Genomic DNA, 20,489 nt, shown 5'->3' on the forward strand with positions numbered 1-20,489 from the left:
CTTGCTCGAGCTGAGGGTTCCCAGCTGGGGACGTAAGGGTCCCCTGGCATGGACTGTAACTGACCTTCGGGGGAGTTCTACTTGAGCTCAGAAGGAGGAAGATTATCACGTTAGATTTAACCTGGGAACATTCCCAGTGCATTCTGCAATGTTGGGGGTTTCTGGAGGACCGTGCATTTGTGTCTATTTTCCTCTTGATTTCGTTATAAACTAGAATAAAAGAAACCTCAAAAACAGTTTCTTTCATTTAATTTATGAGTAACTTTCCTAGTGGGTTAGCAGAGCAAGTTGTGAAACCTGCTTTCCCCCGTCTAGCAGGAGCGTGTGCGTCTGTGTTCGTGAGGAATTTATGTGAGGAAACCACTCCACGGGTGTCCCTGGGGTCAGCGGAGGGCTATGAAGACATTTCTCCAGAAAGCCTTCACTTGAGGAATTCAGTGATCAGAAGTGCCAGACAGGCTACTGCTTTAGAGTAAATTTTGCTTACGTCTCAGGCAGGTAAGGGCGGTGGGGGCAGGGGGGGATTGTTTCTTAAACACCATTTGAAAAGAATGCAGTGTATTAATTTGCCAGCTTATACTAACCAGGAGTTCCTGCCGAGGTCCCACGTGATAAATCAGAAAGAAAGAACTGACCTCACAGGCCATCTGTAGTCGGGAGAAAACTGACCCCCACAACAGCGTCCACCATCATTTTCTTTGCCAGTGAAGCTTGTGTTTCCTGTTACATAGGACCAGCCCTAACAGGCAGGACTTGACATTTGGTAGGGACCCAATAAATGCAGAACACATCAATGTCAGTTTCCCGGAAGACGAGGGTTTTAGGAGGCACACTGCATTGAGCGTTGGCCAATAATCACTTGCCTTTTTAAAATCCAGCAGGCAGAGCTTGGCTTTCTCTCCAAACTGCCACTTGCACTGTGTGTTTGCATCATATAACTCTCCCGGCAGCTGCTCAGGGTACTTGTACTCCTTCACGGGCTTTGGCTGATCAGCAAGGCACACAGCCTGGGCAGTGCTGAAACAAAGAGGAGACGGGGCTGCTGGTGATGCCAAAACAGTTACCAAAGATGTACATTCAATCGTGCTTTTTTTCCCTCCAGCAGTTTTACAGTGCGTCTCGTATAAAGAAGAGGGGCCGTTTTTCTCCTGAGGGCTAATGTAACAATTATCTTCGTTATATTTAAATATAGGGGCCACATTTTCCGAAATTATTCATAACACATTTCATCTTTTCTGGGAAGGCAATCTGTTCTTTGTGGGATTTCTCAAGCTCATCACGGGGAACGTGAGATGGGGTCATACAACCAGATGTCCCACGCGAGGAGCTCCTACTAGGGATACATTTACAGGTACACTTCTTGCCAGGAACAATAAAAAGATGAAAAAGGGCATTGTAAATGGAAAAACACAATCTATCAATTTCAAAGACTGGGATTTTCTTTCTTCCTTCCCTCCTTCCTTCCTTTCCTAGGCCAGAGGAAGCCTGCATGATAGCTTCCAGCTTCCAGAAATTCCACGTGAAACACCGCCATTGATTTCCCCCTGAAATGCTCTACGCTCAGGCTAATTTCTGACTAGATTCCCAAGGCCAGAAGAAAATGAATTCCTGCTTAAGTTCACTAGCAGATGGCGAAAGACCAACGAACTATTTCCTCCTCCACAAATAGGGTATCCTCTTCCCTACCAGAGACATGCTTCCGTATAACTTTCGCATTTGGCACAAAGAGTAACAAGTGTTTGCAAATAGCAACTAAATTCTATTTATACATTTTGATAGGCAAAAATTAAAAAAAAAATCACCTGTGCAATCACAAGAAATTTAATAACAGTGGACGTGCCTACGCAACCCCAGACTTCCCTGTGTGTGGTTGTCCACCTTGATTGAGAGCTTTTTGGCCCCAGTCTCCAGGGCGCTGGTCCCAGGTTCTACTGCCTTGGCGCCCACTGATGCATGTCCTTAATTACCATCTGCCTACACAGAACATGAAGGACGGCACCGGGCACTGTGGAGGGGACATTCATCACATGCAAGGCAGTCAGCAGCCTTTCAGTAGATTAATCAAAGGCTAGGGAAGGGCTAGGGGCAGTGACTGGCTCGCTGTAAGTGTTTGGTTAATGACCTATTACTGCTATGATGATCAGGATGCAAGGGTCTGTAAGCAAAGAAAAATGAATAAAAGCATAATTAATGCTCCAGGACAGGCCTGGTCTGGCAGCTTCGGAATTCCATAGCACTGCTCTCGAATGATCTCAAACGATTCCAACATACTAGGTAGATGTCTCCCATTATCTCCATGAAGTTACACCAGGACTGGCAATATGATCTCCATTCCACAGACAGGAAACTAGGGAAAGTCAGCTAAACTGATTAACCCGAGCGAGAGATTGAATTCTTTTTTTCTTTTTTTTTTAAAAGTTCACGGTTCAAAATCTTTTTACAGTTTGGGTTACTAGAACCCATTACTTATTATTCAGCCTCAAAACTTAATTCAAAGAGGATCTCCACTTCTGACAATGGGGGATCAGCACACATCAGACTGATTGTTCTGTAAGCATCAGAAAGCTCTCCAAGTAAAAAGGACATAAGGGATGAATATTTCCAGGGCAAAGGAAGGTGGAGACGTGAACCCAAAATCGAGTACTGTTTTTCTCCTCAAGGAATTTGGGAAGTCCTAAAAAGATGTTAAGACACCAAAGAGCAGGATGGAAAGCAGTAGTTAAGAGGCTGAGAAGCTAGACAAGGTTTTGGCAACCCGGTGGGACTGCTAGATGAAGACTGAAATCGTGGGTCTGCCAAAAAGAAGGGGCTCTGGTAAAGAGAACGTTCACTGAAGCCACAATAGATCTATAGTAGGAGCAAGAGCAAACTTAACAGACTGATTTAGAAAGACTAAATGCCAGGTAGACATGAGCTCAATCCCAAGGTGACTTATAAACTGTAACTCCTTTGTCTGCTAGAAATCAAAGATAGTCTCATTCGGAGCTTTATTTTTGTCTTTAAATTTTTCCTGAACAAAACCTTCCATTTGTTCAAAATTACCGAGTGTACTAGGAGGTGAGACCAAACAATTGAAACCCAAGAGCATATACAAATAATAGCTGCAGACTCATAAGGAATCCAGATACTGGAGTGGTTAGAAATGGAATTTAAAATTATTGTGGTTATTAGATTTGGGAAAACAGATTTTTAGATGGAGAATTTCACCAGAGAAATAATATATATATATATATATATATATATATATATATATATATATATACACACATATATGGTGTATTGTGAGAAGCTCTAATATTTATATAACTGGAAGCCAAAAAGGAGAGGACAGAATGAAAGAGTCAGAATCAATATTTGTAAACAAAATGTCTGAACATTTTCAAAAACTGGTGAAAGACAATAAATCGTAGATTTAAGCAGTTCTAAAACCCCAAGCAGGAGAAAGAAGAACACAAATGGATACACGATAGGAACTCTGCAGAAAACCAAAGTCACAGAAAAATGTCAAAGCTAACCTGAACACAAGAGACATGTAAATTTCCAAGGCGCCAGAGCAAGTAAGCACACGGCCGTGAGGATGAGGTCAAGTGCACAGACTGGGAGCCGGGAAGAGCCTGTGCAGGGGGCAGATGCAGGAACACACACAGCAACACTGCGATGTGAGAGTCAGCTCTGGTCAGCATCGCATCTGGAAGGATGAAACTCCATGTGTAGGTGACACCCTGATCCCTCCAACTGGGCTCCTGCTTGGCCATGTGTGTTCTGTCCCCTTAGCAGGAACAGGTCACGTGGCTAAGCCCGGAGTCAGCGAGGTGGGTGCAGGGGTACAACAGGGAGTGGATGCAAGAAGGAAAAACATCTCAGCCACTTTAAAAATAATCACCCAATATCCACAAGACTCTCATGAATGCCCGATACAAGAGTCAGGTGGCCTGCATGCGATGAGCAAAACAATACAGCTTGCAGGAGATCATGCGGGAGAATATATTCATGTCTTTGGGGTAAGCGAGTTTTTGTTGTTGTTTTTTTTTCTCAGCAGGGCACAAAAAGTGCTAATCCTAAAGGAAAAATATGAACTGTTTGGAGTCCATTAAAAACATAAAAAATCCTTCCATTTATCAGTTTATCAAGAGACACTATTAAAAGTGTAAATACTAAGTCATAGAGTGAAAGAAGATATTTGCAATACATATTGTTCATAAAGAATAAAGTGTTCAGTTTCATCATTTGAAAAAAATTTTCTCCCATTCCATAGGTTGTCATTTTGTTTTACTTATGGTTTCCTTTGCTGTGCAGAAGCTTGTAAGTTTCATTAGGTCCCATTTGTTTATTCTTGCTTTTGTTTCTATTGCTTGGGTAGACTGCCCTAGGAGAACATTTTTGAGAAATGTATGTCAGATGATGTTTTGCCTATATTTTCTTCTAGGAGGTTTATTGTATCTTGTCTTATGTTTAAGTCTTTTATCCACTTTGAGTTTATTTTTGTGTGTGGTGTAAGGGAGTGTTCTAGCTTCACTGCTTTACATGCTGCTGTCCAGTTTTCTCAACACCATTTGCTGAAGAGATCGTCTTTATTCCATTGTATATTCTTGCCTCCTTTGTCGAAGATTAGTTGACCAAAAGTTTGTGGGTTCATTTCTGGGCTCTCTGTTCTGTTCCATTGGTCCATATGTCTGTTTTTTGTACCAATACCATGCTGCCTTGATTACTGTAGCTCTATAGTATTGTCTGAAGTCTGGGAGAGTTATTCCTCCAGACTCTTTTTCTTCAGTAATGCTTTGGCAATTCTAGGTCTTTTGTGGTTCCATATAAATCTTATTATGATTTGTTCTAGTTCTGTGAAATATGTCCTGGGTAATTTGATATGGATTGTATTAAATCTGTAGATTGCCTTGGGCAATGTGACCATTTTAACAATATTGATTCTTCCAATCCAGGAGCATGGGATATCTTTCCATTTTTTAAAGTCCCTCCTGCACTGCTGGTGAGAATGCAGTTTGGTGCAGCCATTTTGGAAAACAGTATGGAGATTCCTCAAAAGACTAGGAATAGACTTACCATATGACCCAGTAATCCCACTCCTGGGGATATATCCAGAAGGAACCCTACTTCAAAAAGACACCTGCACCCCAATGTCCATAGCAGCATTCTTTACAATAGCCAAGACATGAAAACAGCCTAAATGTCCATCAACAGATGACTGGATAAAGAAGAGGTGGTATATTTATACAATGGAATACTATTCAGCCATAAAAACGACAACATAATGACATTTGCAGCAACATGGAAGTCCCTGGAGAATGTCATTCTAAGTGAAGTAAGCCAGAAAGGGAAAGAAAAATACCATATGAGATCACTCATATATGGAATCTGAAAAAAAATTAACATAAATATAAAACAGAAACAGGCTCATAGACATAGAATACAAACTGTGGTTGCCAAGGGGGCGGGGGGTGGGAAGGGACAGACTGGGAGTTCAAAATTCACAGATAGGCAAATGCAGAATAGACAAAAAAGATTATACTGTATAGCACAGAGAAATATATACAAGATCTTGTGGTAGCTCACAGTGAAAAAAAAACTTGACAGTGAATATATGTATGTTCATGTATAACTAAAAAATTGTGTTCTACACTGGAATTTGACACAAATTGTAAAATGACAGTAACTCAATAAAAAAGTGTTATAAAAAAGGGGTTAAGTGTTCAGAGTATATAAAGTACTCCCATCATAGGAGATAAGAAAAATAAGAGAGCCTAATTTAAATAAATGCACAACAGATTTGCACTGGCACTTTACCAAAGAGGTTTTTCAGGTGGTCATTAAACATGTAAAAATGTATTCAGCCTCATTCATTACCACTGTGCCCCACCACTACAGACCCACAGATTAGCTACAATGAAAAAGATCAGCAAGATCAAGTACTGACAAGGATCTGGAGCATTTGCATGTTCATAACTGCTCATGGGGCTGTAACTTTGCATAATCTCTTAGAAGCTATTTGGCAGTGTCTACTGACACTGTACATATATATTTATGACCCTGCAGCTCCACTCCTATGTATAATCAGTGAGATATGTGTTAACTGAAAGAATATTTATAGTAATATTTCTCATAGTAGTCAAAGATTGGAAACTCAAACGTCTACCACCAACAGAATGGATTAATAAATTGTAATATATCCATGCAATTAAAAATAAGTAAATGAATGCTGTATTTTTATGCAGCAACAAGGATGAATCTCATAATCAAATTATTTAGCTAAAGACCCCAGACACAAAATAGCACATAACTCATGATTCCATTCACAGGAAGTTCAAAAACAGGCAAAGCTAGCCTATGGATTCTGTGTCAGGAGAACGGTTATCTTTGGGAAGTAGAGGCGATGATAGGCTTGGAGAAGGGGGCTGTGGGGGGATAACCATGTTTTTATATACATATATATATATATATTTTTTTAGGTTAGTTAACACATCCATTACTTCACATAGTTACTTTTTTTTTGGTAGTTGGAACTTTCAAGATCTACTCTCTTAGCAAGTTTCAAATATGAAATACGGTACTGTTAACTGTGGTCACTGTGCTGTATGTGACAGTCCCAGGACTCCTTCATCTTATAACCGGAAGTTTGACCATGTTCACCCGTGACTTCCCCCGACTCACCAGGCCCTTACAAACTACCAATCTAATCTCTAAGAGTTTGATTGATTGATTGATTATTAGATTCCATATAGAAGTGAGATAATATAGCAACTGTCTTTTCTCTGACTTATGTCACTTGGCATAATGCCCTCAAAATCTATCCATTTGTCATAAATAGCAGGCTTTCCTTCTTTCTCGCAGCTGAGTGATATCCCGTCGTGTGTGTGTATAGATATAGTACATATATACATATAAATGCCACACTTACATCATATATGTATACTACATACATATAAATACATAGACCCAGCTTTCATTTTCTTTACTCATTCATCCACTAAAGGACACTTAGGCTGTTCCCACATCTTGGCTACTGTAAATGCTCCGTATTGTGACAGAGATTCACTGTATGACAAGTCTTTGAGCTGTACCCTTGTAATTTTGTACTTTTCTATACATATATGTTTAACCACAACAAAAATAATGTTAATGAAGAAAATAAGGCAAGGTCAGAGGTTTCACAACAATAGTTCCAAGTCCTTCTCCTGCTCTGGTTCATGGCTGTAAAGACGTTTTACTTGTGTTCCCTCTTTTTCCAAGTAAGAAAACGGGGGAACCCAGAAAAGGTCATACTACTTGCCAAGGTCAAGGCTTCGCAGACCTCAGTGCTGACGTCCTGATCTGGACATGAGCTCGGATTCCCTCTGCTGCTCTACTGCACGGCGGTGCCCACTCCCCAGGCTCCAGTTTTACAGGAACTACAATCAGCCATGACTCGTTGGCTTGCTTTCCTTAAGATGAACGTTGCACAGCAGAGCAAGAAATGTATTATGTCCATTTTGCCCAAAAGCATGCTTCATGGACTCTCAGGCCAAGTCGAATTTTCCCATTGAGCAGGGGGTCTGGGGCATGGCAGGGCCCCCGGGCACCCCTCAGCTCCAGCTGTGCTGTGATGACCTTTCTCGTGTGCTGGTGCAGACTCCCCTGATGGGAGGTGAGGTGTCTTCACTGGTCAGCAGTGCATGATTCAAGGTTTTAAAAAGCAACCTGAGGACGAGTCCATGTTGTCATTAAGTTTAAAATAATGAACTATAATTCCCCGGAGTCCCAGGCCTCCCAGACACAGACATGAGGAAACGGGATGAGGTCTGTGTCTGCTCATAGGAAATGACACATGTCTTTACTGACGAGGTTGAGGAATTGACTGCAGACACATGTCTGTCCCTGACTCTCCCAAGTATGGAGGAGAGCCGTGCTGACAACTTTAGGCCAGTTGAGCTCCCTTATTATATATTTTTTCCAATACCCAATGCTGGACTGCTAATAAAATAAAGCAGTTTTATCTTTAAGTTAGCCTTACTCACTTTTGGGATCATGTCCAAATAGACAACTAACTGGTGGAGAATATAACACTATTTTGATTACTTGGAAATAATCAAAATAAGGAAGTCAGCAAACATGTAAAATAAGATAGTCCCAGAATCATTAAGCCAACAAAAAACCAGGACTGGTGCACTGTGGACACGTCTAGTCCGCAACTGGTCGCTTCACGTGCAGTGAACCTTAGTGAATATGATGAGAGGCTTTCTGGGAAAATGTAATCTTTCAAGAAAACAAATTTGGAAACAAGCAAAGTCTTGATATTTGTTTATAATTTTGTGGACCAAAGAAATTAGCAAAGTCGTTGAAAATAAATGCTTATTACTGTTTGGCTGCAGAAGGCTTTACCGATTAGCACAAAAACCAGCAGGCAGACTTCAGCAGAGCTTACCCACTCAGGATCACCAAACAAAATGGCTTTAAACGCCAAAATCATTCTCGGGGTCATGTTCTGATTTGAAGATTACAGCCTACATTTAATGTCATCAAAATGGTTATTCTCTAAACATATAACTGGTTTTTCCCATGAGTTTCCTATCTTTCTTGGCAATTTAAAAACTTTTTCTGGACTCTTCTGTGATGCTGGTTCTCACTGCACGCCGACACTTTGCATCCTTGGTTTTCAAGTTGCCAGAGCGTATTTTGAAAAACTGAAACTGTTCATATATCTTCCTCATAACCATTAAGTTGAAAAAACAACACTTTTTTAGAAGAATCTAGAAATTTATAGACAGGATTTGGGATACAGAAAACTCAAAATTTTCTTCATTAGTACAAACAAGAGCACTGTGAGTATAAAGTGAATGCATGTCTTCATTAGAGAAAGCAGAATCCACACACACACACACACACACACACACACAACATCAAACAAACTTGAACGGCTGCAGGGAACAGCTAAACACAATGCTAACAACCCCGAACTTGACTCCAAGAGAACACGGCACAGGGAAGAGCAAGGCTGGATGGGCCCACTAGGTAAGGTCAGTTGAAGAATAATGTGAACACTGCCTTTTCTGATAGCAGAAATTTAAAAAAATGATCAAGGATATATTCCTAGAAATAGGTTTATATTACCAGGAAATTATCCACCAAATCCTCACTCTTCCTGGGTGGCATAAAATCTGGAAAGCAGTCACCATGCCCCTCGCTGGTGCACTATCTTACCTGAGTTCTCAGCTAAGGCAGTGAGGAAGGACTGCAGCTGCGGGGGGGCCCCCGAGGCTGACGGTCAGGAGGCAGCTCAGAAGCCGTGTTACAAGGCCTGGAGAAGTGATGGCAGAGGCAGCATGAAAGGTGAACCCGCCGCGGGCTCACTGCCCCCGGTGGGTGTGGGGGAGCCGCCCATCAGAGATTGAACACCACACGGGATGTAAAACCAGCAGAAACACTCACATAACCCTCCCCAAATGGCGTGCTAGACACACACGGCTTAATTTGTGCAACAGAAAAAAAGAAAAGGGGCTATAATGAAAAAATAAGAAAGAAAGAGAGAAAACCAGGACAGCAAGAGCCAGCGCTCCTGGGGCCTGGGTGGACTGGCAGGACGGAGCCACCCTGGTGTGAGGTCCAGAGGCGGGCATAAGTGGGGGGGGGGTCACATGCGTGTCATCAGGTGACACGGGGAAGGGTATGTACAGGTACACTGAGGTACTTTCTGCCAATGTTTTCATTTTTTTGTGTTTGTTAACATCTATAAACATTCGCTATATGGCATATACATATAATTTTCTTATTACAAATATGTAAACTAGATCTTATATTGCAAATGTATAATATATAAAGTATTATGTGAACATAAAGTGTATTTATACACATATAAAAATATTTTTATAAATGCATGCACTTGTATAAATCTATAGTTCTGTTTATATACACACTTATATAGTTACATGTTTTTAAATAATACTATGCTGATAAAAGCTTTGTTTCCCTTACAAAAATTGGTATTTGCCCTAATGTCTGTTAACATGGGCTGATTATGTCTTCCTTCCTGCGTTGGTGTCTAGAAAGGTCTTAGCCCTTTTGCAAGACGGCTCTTTAGGGTCTGCCCGTTGTGTGGTTTTCCTCGGTCTTCCTCCGTTTGTTTTTCCCCTCTAGCTGACTTTTTATAAAAATAATTCCACTAATTATTTTCTTGTGATAATCTGTTACAAACACTTAAGGTGAGGTGGTTTTGTTTGCTATTTTTTCCCAAGAGTACGGAATTGCAATGGGTCATAATTCTTAGGCTTCCTTTGCTGAATCGCAGAAACGTGAACGTGTTCAGTGAGACCTGGACACAGTTGTCCATTTCCCCTCACTTCCTGCCGGCATTCGAGGATTTTGAAAATGAGGAAGCACAAGCTTTGTGTCTCCTTTAGAAGAATCAGCAGACGACTGCACGTGCGTGTGTCTGTGTGAGAGCGCACACCACCCTCCCCTGGGTCTGGTTAAGTACACGTCTGTCTCATGCATGAATGTGTCCTCCCTTCTCAATGAGAGAAGCTATCCCTCTCGGGGCCAAAGAAACAATGATGCTCCTGAAATGGACGTGGGCAGGTCTCCCATGAGGAATGAAAATATCCAACCACTGTCTATTCCAGGTCCTGCCGTCCAGTCCCAGAAACGTGTGTTCAGAAGGGAAGAGAAGGAATCGTGGAGGAGTCCAGGTGGACCCAGCAGCTCAGCTCTCGTGTCCACACAGCTGGGCCCTGGGTCGACTTTCAGAGATAAGGCATCTTCAAAGAGATGAGCTGTCTGGCTGCAAACCTGGGAGTTCTACTAACTACCTACTTTCTAAGCAAAGACTGTCCCTCATCTTTTTTTTTTTTAAGTTGTTTAAATGTTGGTTTACAACATATTACTTTCTGGTGTATAATATAGTGATTCAGTTTTATATATATATATTCCTTTTCATATTCTTTTTCATTATAGGCCATTACAAGATATTGAATATAGTTCCCTGTGCTAGGCAGTAGGACCTTGTTGTTTGTCCATTTTTATATAGTAGTTTGTATCTGCAAATCCCAAACTCCCAATTTATCCCTCCACTCTCCCCTTCCCCACTGGTAACCATAGGTTTGTTTTCTATGTCTGTGAGTCTGTTTCTGTTTTGTAAATTTGTGTCATTTTTTTGGTTTAGATTCCATATATAAGTGATATCATATGCACTTTTCTTTCTCTTTGTGACTTACTTCACCTAGTATGACTATCTCTAGGTCCAGGCCAATATCTTTGATGAACACAGATGCAAACATTTTTAACCAAAATATTCAAAAACCAAATACAACAACATAAAAATGATTATATTCTACAGTCAAGCTGAATTCACCCCAGGGACACAAGGATGGTTCAACGTATGCATATCAATGTGATACATCACATCAACAAAAGAAGAGACAAAAATCACACGATCATCTCAATAGATGCAGAAAAAGTATTTGATAAAATTCAACACCTGTTTATGATAAAACCTCTTACCAAAATGGGTATAGAGGGAACATACTTCAACATAATAAAAAGCTGTTTATGTCAAATCCACAACCAATGTAATACTCAGCGGTGAAAAGTTAAAAGCCTTCCTGTTAAAATCTGGAACAAGACAAGGATGCCCACTCTCACCACTTCTATTCAACATCGAGTTGGAAGTCCTAGCCACAGGAATCAGACAAGAAAAGAAATAAAAGGGATCCAAATTGAAAGAGAAGAGGTAAAACTGTCATTATATGCAGATGACACGATACTATATATAGAAAACCCTAAGGGCTCCACACAAAAACTACTAGAGCTGATAAAAGAATTCGGCAAGGTAGCAGGTTACAAGATTAACATACAGTCATCAGTTGCATTTCTTTACACTAACAATGAAATATCAGAAGAGGAAAGTAAAAAAAAAAGTCCTTTTTAAAATTGCATCAAAAAAATAAAATCCTTAGGAATAAACCTGACCAAGGAGGTGAAAGACTTATATGAAGAGAACTATAAAACATTTATTAAGGAAATTAAAGATAACTTAAAGAAATGGAAAGACATCCCATGCTCTTGGATTGGAAGAATCAGTTTTGTTAAAATGGCCATACTGCCGAAAGCAATCTACAGATTTAATGTGATCCCTATCAAATTACTTAGGACATTTTTCACCAAACTAGAACAAATGATCTTAAAATTTATTATATGATATATAGAATCACAAAAGACCCAGAATTGTCAAAGCAATACTGAAGAAAAATAATGAAGCAGGAGAAATGTCCCTTTTCTTTTTTTTTTTTTTTTCAGTATTTGAACCAAGTAATTTTGTTAAGCACCTACCAATAAAAACAAAAGCAACAGCTATGACTGCCACAGACTTACTTTTCCTCCACTTTTGCATCCGTGGTTCTTGGGATTAGTGGACGAAGGCTACGTCTAGGGTCCAGAATGCGCCGGCTTTACTCTCATTTCTGCCACTAACTATATAGTGCCTCTGGGTCTCAGTTACTGCAGCTGTGATGTGACTTGGAGTCGCTAGCACAGCACGGACACCCCTCTCTTTACTCACCCTCACGTCCCTTTCCTCTAGGGCACACAGATGGACAGTGTTGCTCATCCCCACCCCTTGCGCTGAGGGCCACTGGCTGAGTTCCCACTTTCAGGAGCACGGCCCCTGTCCTGCACCCCCTCCAGAGCTCCCTCTTTTCTCAGCCACCAGCTGGTTGCAGCGAGGAACTGAGTCCTTGAGGAGGAAAGAGCCACAGGATGGAAGGAACCTGGGTCTCTGAGTGACGGCATGAGTGACCACATGGGGCCAAGAGCTCACTGCCCTGTGATGGCGCGTCACGTGAGTTTGGAACAGAATTGCAGTTTCCAGTTTAAGCCAAACTTCAAAGCCATTGACATTTGGGGGATAATCCACTTTACTAGCAGATCCAAAATGTTTCTTAAAGTCCCTTATTTCTCTAAAAGTTTAAAACTTACTTTTTCAGGGGATCAAACCCAATCTCCCCAGTGGTCTACACCCTAAGTGAATTAGAACTATAATAAAAGCTTCTAAAAATAATTCTTAAAATCATAGGATTTTAGACCCAGGTGAAGGTTTATATACTCATTTTTTTTCTTCCTAATAAGAAATGTATTTTGCAAGAAAAAATAATTCATGGTATGTCAATCATATCTCAATTGACTGCAAGAAAAAATATTTAAAAACATTAAAAAATTAAAAAAATTATGGACTGAAAAATGTCTAGTTATAGAAGAATTTTTTTTAAAAAGCTTAAATTTTAGTGACAAATACTTTGCTTTGGTAAGTATCTCATGGGCTTCTTTTGAGGTTAAAGGTCAAATGATGTTGGATTAAGACTGAAGAAACTCGGTAAACTCTTTGGTCAAATGAATGTCTCGAGATGCCTTAAATGGGGACCTTCCGGGGAAGTTGCCCCTGGGGCTGGAGCTGCTCAGACAGGGTTAGGCCGACCACGCAGAGCATCAAAGGCACCGAGAGACACACAGTCAGCTTCAGGGGCTCCTACCTTAAAAATTTGTGCAGGTACTGGCGGCTGCAGGGTGACCAGGAGAAGACCCCGTTGCGTCCTGCCAACGTGGGGGACATTATGTTGCCCTCTGACTTTTTGCACACGTTCCCTTCTCCATCGTGGACCATGCCAAAGCTAGGAGAGACACAAATGGTTCTTTCAAAACAAGGAAGAGTTTCAGCTGTCTGACACGCTCTGACAAACTCAAATCAACACCGTGAAGACGCCCCTTCTTCTGCCTGCGGGTGCAGCAGAAGAAAGAGCGCTAACAGCCAAGCGGTGCAGAAAGCCGCGTCCTAGACCTTTCCTGAGGAGCCACCCTGGGGGAGCTGTTTGGAAACACACACCAACGCCGAGCGGGGCCCACGCCCAGGCGGCCGCGAAGGGCAGGTGTTCTCAGCATAAAAACGCACGCTGCGGGCCGCAGGGGGCAGTCCGCCTGTCTTCGCGCCGCACTCCTCCGCTCAGCAGTGCGGCCACGACTTGCAGGCGGTGGCCAGAACCCCAGACGCAGGCTCCGCAGGTCAGTCTGACGCTCCCCCAGCGCGAGGCCCGCCCGGCAGCGGCAGCCGCTCCCGGGGCGCCGACGCCGCGCGCCTGCCCGGGCCTGGCCGCACCCCCCCGCCACCGGGCCTGCGCGCGCCCCGGGCCGCCCTGCCGCGGGGCCTGGCCCGAGCGCCGCGCCCTCCGGGGACGCGTCTGCGCGGGCGCCCGCGAGCAGCTGCGGCTGCTCTGGCCTGAGGCCGCTGCTTGAGGGCGCGACTCTTGACTGAAGAGCGGCCACTCTGGCGCTCCAGCCCCGGCTCAGCCCCTGGGGACGCCCACAGTGGCCGTGGGGACCCCCAACAGCGCCCCCGGGCTGCCCACCGGAGAAGCGCAGCCCTGCAGCTGCGGGAGGCCCGCTGGCCGAGCTGCCGCCTCTCCCCGCGGAGTCGCTTCTCCTCACCTTCCGGAAGCCAGACCTGTAGGAGCCCTCCCACTGCCACCGTCAGCCACTTCAGAGGAGCACAGCTTGCTGCCTTGGGAGGAGAGCCTGGGGGACCTGGGAGCGCCAAGACCCCGAAGACTTCCCATTAGAGCAGATATGTTCTTGGACAGTCAAGCCATTGCTGGCCATGAATGTCTGGTACCCACCCAACCACTGTATGGATCCCCAGAGAGCAGTTCCCACTGGGTGGGATGCAGAGGGAAGGGGAGACGCAGGAGAGGGGGAGAGCAGAGGACAGGTGCTCACTGGGTCTGGGGACTTTCTGCCTCCGAGAACGCGGTGATGAGTGGAGGGAAGGCCGCGGGGATAGAAGACCCCAACACGGGGGAAGTGGGCTCCACAAGGCGGCCGAGGAATCCACACTTGCGGCAAGGAGGGTGGGAACTTCACTGTTTTTTTGGTTTTTTGTTTTTTTTGAGCTGTTCAATACTGTCAGTAGAAGTATCAGTCCCCACTCGTGAGCACTATTTTTCAGATAGGGTACTAAGCACATTACCTCTGTTCTCTAACTTAAACCTCACTGCAAGCCTACAAGGTAGACTTAACACAAGGACAGCAAGACTGAGGGCTGGAGACAGGCTCATCCAGGGTCTCAGAGTCGGGACTGGAACCCCATCCTCTGACATCAGAGCCCAGGCGGACCCAAGCAACAGTGTAACCGGAAACCAAGGAAATCTGGCCATGAACACTGTCAAATTTCTGCAAAACCCCTGCTCAGTACCAAGGGTGACATAGCTGGAGCCATTTCGGCCTTCCCCCATTTCTCTGAAGTCCTATGAAACGCAATCCGTGTAAGCCAGGGCACCCATCTGGCAGAGGAAAGATGCCCTGTCAAGGGAGACGATTCAGACTGTAACCACGTGGAGGCTGCCTCCGGGAGAGAGCCATCAAAACGAGATTCCAAAGCCCCCTCCCCCGGCTGCTCCTCGCTCTGGATATAAGGAAGACACGTTGTGGTCCAGCAAGTGCCCTGGATACACCTGCTACCACTTCTGCCTACATTTCTAGGGGATTCAAAGCCACAGCTTCCCAGGTCTGGGGATGTCTTGGTCTTAAACATTTTCATGGAAGGTATTTTCAGTGATTCTTTCTACCATTGATTCTCAGGCTTTGCTGAGTATCAGGATATCTGAGAAAAGGCAGCACGCATGTGGCTCCCCAAAGCCCACCTGGGTAGATTTTTTATTTAGTAAGTTGGGAGTTAGGCTCCAGCACTGGGGAGCATTCTAACACAATATAGTGATTCTGATGCCCACCCAAACCTCTGCACTACTGCGCCTCAAGCTGTGTTTGTAAGCCGTGCAAAGCCCACATGCTGTACTGTGGTGGGTGCCTGCACAGTGGCATGAACGGATCACACAGTGACCACATTTGATATTAACATTAACAAAGTCATGGAAGAATGACTTGGACACATTTTTAAGATAACGTTGGTATTTGGCAACCCAGAAATAAAATTACCATTGAAGTTATACATTCCAGACATTTTTTTGCTTCCATGAACCACAGCACTTTATTCAAAACAGTTGTCACCCCAAATGTTAAAACAATAAATAGATTTTTTTCTCTTACCTACTAGCTTATCCATTTCTAGAGAACAGAGGCTCAGAGCCCCAGCGCCAGTGGATTCACTCACCCATAGCAGGTACTCCACTGATGTTTGTTGAATGAATAAAAAACAACCTTTCAGCAATGACACCAACTCAAATACCCAAAGTGTAAACATAATTTCAGATTATACTGGACTTGAGAATTACATCCAACATCAGGTGCTTTTAATGTCTTCTATAGAATTTTCTCATGTTATTCAATCACATCAACAAGCATTTCTTCACTACTAATGAAGCACCTTCAGTGATGAACAGCCAAGGATTTTCAGAGCTTGCATCAAACCTTTCAGGCTGATCAGACAGCAGTGGTTAAAGAAATGAGAAACCCTTCAAAGTAACCATGGACCAAAGTCATCTGGATGCTGAGTCACACCCTGGTCATGAGAATAGTACCACGTGTAGGACCTACTTGTCTAGAGCCCTGAGGCAGGCTTTCCAAGAAGCAAACTCACCCCCTTGAGAGGCCGGAAGCTGACGGGGGACTCATGGGGCCAGGGCAGGGCAGATGACCTGGAAAAACATGGGTGTGGAGGTGGGGGGACCTCTGCTGGGGTCTTGTCTCTGTCATTTCAAGTGGTGTGATTCGGGGCAAATTTCTCAAGCCCCTGCAACTCAGTTTCCTCACCTATAATATGGGACAATAAAACCTTCCTCTTAAACTGTTCGGAATACCTGGCACCATGCATGTCAAAAAGGAAAATCCAAAATATCTATCTTTTTCTGTGATTTAAATCTCTCAACATCAAATGGCAGAAATCACTTGGATACATATGTTCTGTGTGTGTGGTGGGGAGTGTGGGGGTCATTCAGTCAAAGGTCAATGTGTTTCAAATACTTTTTGGACACAAAAACAAACAAAAATCTTAAGAGAAATGACAGTAAATAAAATTGGTAAGAAATAACCCTCCGGCCTGCTGGGGCTCTCTCGGAGGGCAGCCTGATGAGCAACAGACCAGGTGATCTTTAAGGAGCCGCTTGCCTGGATATTCTACAAATCTTTAAAATCACCCAGCACCTCCCTGACCCAGCTAGAGGGGCTCAGGCGGATGACAGAACACAGGCACAAATCGGTGAGGCATACTCATGAGCATCAAATGCTTGAAAGGGCACCTGACATCACCAGCCAAGTATCCTTGTGCCAAATGGTATTAGCATGCCAATGCTGCTTCTTCCAGGAAGATCTCCCTGATTATCCTTGTGTCTCCTCCAATACCCACAGCCCTCACTGCTTGATCCCTTCTGTGCCGTGTCTATTTTATCTTTCTTTAGACGTTTGGAGGGCATGGATCGCTATCTTCTTATAGAATCCTACACAATGCTAGGCTGGCAGAATGCAAATTGTGTCTGGTGATTAGGTCAGTAGTTAGGGGAACAGATGGAAGACAAAGTGATGGATCATGGGTATCTCTAAGCACAGTAGGTTTCATATCGTCCTGATGGTCTGTTGTGATCATGCCAATTAAGTATTTAAGCCTATTTTATGCAGAAGGAATGCTCAGCTCAAATAATACACTGAAGTGACACCTGCACACACCTGTGGAGGCTCTCACAGGCTCTCCTGGTTTTGCAGATAGAAACTCACAGAAAGATGAGGCAATGCACCCTCTTCACTGTCACACTGTGGGAAAACCTCAGTGTATCTGGAATCCGAGCCAGGGGCCCTACCCATCAAATGGCGTGACTTCCCTTAACAAATGAGAGTTTTTGAAACGGACTCACGCCCAAATGACATGATCTCCAAAATATGTCATTGAGTCCTCACTATGTGGGTACCAATTCTTCAACACCTGCATCTAGGAAACCACACGTGCTGTTACAAGGGATGTAACACAAGCAGGAAGCTCACCCTGCACCAGTCCTGGCTCTGCCCTGCACACTAAAGGAGACACACATCCTTGCTTCTGGTTCAGTCTCTCTTCTCCCTTTTCCAACACACATCCAACCACTGGTCCTTAGCAATTTCTATTGTTTAGGTCAGATTCCCCAGTAGAAACCACAAGATGTCTTGAGATGAAAACAACAGAACTTAGCAGAAGAAGCCGGCTGGACATTAACTGAATCTTTGAGTTAAAAGTTAGGAAGCCTATGTCTGAAAGGCTCAGAGAAGCTCTCCTCCACCCTGAATAATGCCCTCTGAATGTAAAAAAAAAGAAGTAAAATTCATCTGTACAACAGGATGTTTCATAAAGACTTACGTAAAATGACTTCTTCATTCATAAGGCACAGAATGACTCTGCTTGGTGCTTGTTGCCAAGGACAAGATTAAGGTGTGCTGTTTGATCCGAGCATCAGACAGTTCCTCCTCTGAGGAACAGTCGTTACTAAATAACCGAACTGACTAGATGTGCTCGTTTTCGTTTTCGACTAGAGATGCGCGGGGTGTGGTTCCCGAGTCCGCCCTCTCATTACGCAGGAGCCGCAGAAAACACGTGCCAGAATCACGCCCCCTTCACCGGCCGCCTGCTCGCCCCGGCCTCCCGGCGCCCACCCCGCGCGCTGCTCGACACTCGGCTCCGTCTACCCGCCAGGCTAGTGGGGGGAGGAGAAGAGGTTGTCCCCATGGGTTTCCACGCTTTGAGCGCCATGTGAACTTGCCCCACAAAGAGCAGGTGTCACCCTTACTTTGTCAACGTTATCACTGCCATTACGATCCCTTGTTCTGGCAGTTAGCACGTGCCTTTTTTGCTTTTACTGAAGTATAGTCAGTTTACAACGTGTGTCAGTTTCTGGTGCAAGCACAATGTTTCAGTCACGCATGCACATACAGAAATTCATTTTCATGTTCTTTTTCACTGTAGGTTATTATGGGATATTGAATATAGTTCCCTGTGCTCTGCAGTAGAAACTTGTTGTTGATCTATTTTATATAGAATGATTAGTAATTTGCACATCTCTTACATACATTTCCTGTTTCCTCAATACGATCAGAAGCTATTTCATTGGTGACGTCAAATGTTTAGAGCTCCCAGTCCCTCCAGTTCTTGCACAACGTTCTCTAAACATCAGCATCACAAGAAGCAGTTTAAGACTTTCTGGTTAATTCTATGAGGGCAGGACCCTCCTTCATCCAGATCTCAAGCTCCTTTCCTTCCTCCCATTTATGTTCCCACTTGAAAGTAAAAACACTTTTCTCTTATTTAGAAGAAACTGTTTTGTCATCCAGACCCAGCTCTAGGGATGAGAGGAAATATGAATAGTTGACGATTAAGAAAAAAATAAAAGCAAACGCTGATACTTGCTGACATGAAGACTGAGAGCCTAGTTTTGAATGTATCAAATTTAATTTGGTCAAATTCATCCCCTGCGCCTGCCGGTGCCGCCACTGCCCACATCGCAACTGATTGTCGGATGCTGGCTTGCTCAGCCCTCGGTCACTTAAATATTTCTTACCTTGATTGTTTAATTAAATTCAGGTATGGTTCAGAGGACAGCAAGAGCCCCGTGTCGTTAAAATAATGAGAGTTTTTGAAGTTTTAACTCTAGCAGCCTATTAAGAATACAATTATGATGGAACTGAAAGCTTTATAAAGTGTAGGTGCAATTTTCTAGGCACTGAAAAAGTCAATCATTACCTGCAGTGATGAAGGGACTGGTCACAAGACAGAAAGCTTCACTTTCAGGTCAGCAGTTCACACACACAGTCTGCAGGACCTCTGAGACTCCAGTGAGGCCAGGACACACTGTACACACACACACACACACACACACACTGAACACATGCACACGCTGTACACACACATGCACACACACTGCACACACACGCACACACACACTATACACAGACACACACATACACACATGCACTGTATACACACACACGTGCACACACACTTTATGCATACACACGCTCACACTGCACACACACGCATACACATACTGTATACACACACATTGTACACACACACTGTATACACACGCACACATGCATGTGCACACACACACACACACACACACTGCACACACAGATGCTTTGAACAGGCTGGTGGTATGAGTGACCGCAGTCACATTTCTATGGGATGGAGAAGGGGGCTTTGCAAAAACCAACTCACATATCCTGAATTTTGTAAGTTCTGTGATTTGCAAATAAAATGAGGATGAAACCAAAAATGGAAAAACTGTCATTCCTGGCTGTGAAGTTTCAAGGAGAAACCTGGACACGTTGCCATCCAGCAGAACACCTGCATCTCCACCGCTGGGCTCACACTCCCCAGGGCGATGGCAGGAGTCGGCCGGAGGGCCAAATGGGTCAGAAAGAAACCTTTTAGAAATAGGAGGTCCCTCAAGGCGAGACGGCGTGTGGACCACCAGACAAAGGAACTTCCTGCAAGAACAGCAGCGACCACGCACCCGGCAGGGGCGCGTCCTCCTTGGGAGGGAGGT

General features: G+C 43.9%; 1 protein-coding gene across 1 annotated transcript in view; it reads right to left on the reverse strand.

Moving 5' to 3' along the window:
* ADAMTS16 (ADAM metallopeptidase with thrombospondin type 1 motif 16) overlaps positions 1–20,489 on the reverse strand; it is a 153,569-nt gene that overhangs the window by 84,219 nt on the left and 48,861 nt on the right. The window contains exons 9-10 of the mRNA XM_072958938.1: positions 13,509–13,646; positions 864–1,017 (exon numbers count right to left, since the gene is read on the reverse strand). Coding sequence (XP_072815039.1) covers positions 864–1,017; positions 13,509–13,646 — 292 coding nt within the window. The remainder of the gene's footprint in view (positions 1–863; positions 1,018–13,508; positions 13,647–20,489) is intronic.

This window comes from Vicugna pacos, chromosome 3, assembly GCF_048564905.1.
Source record: "Vicugna pacos chromosome 3, VicPac4, whole genome shotgun sequence".
Lineage (NCBI taxonomy): Eukaryota > Metazoa > Chordata > Mammalia > Artiodactyla > Camelidae > Vicugna > Vicugna pacos.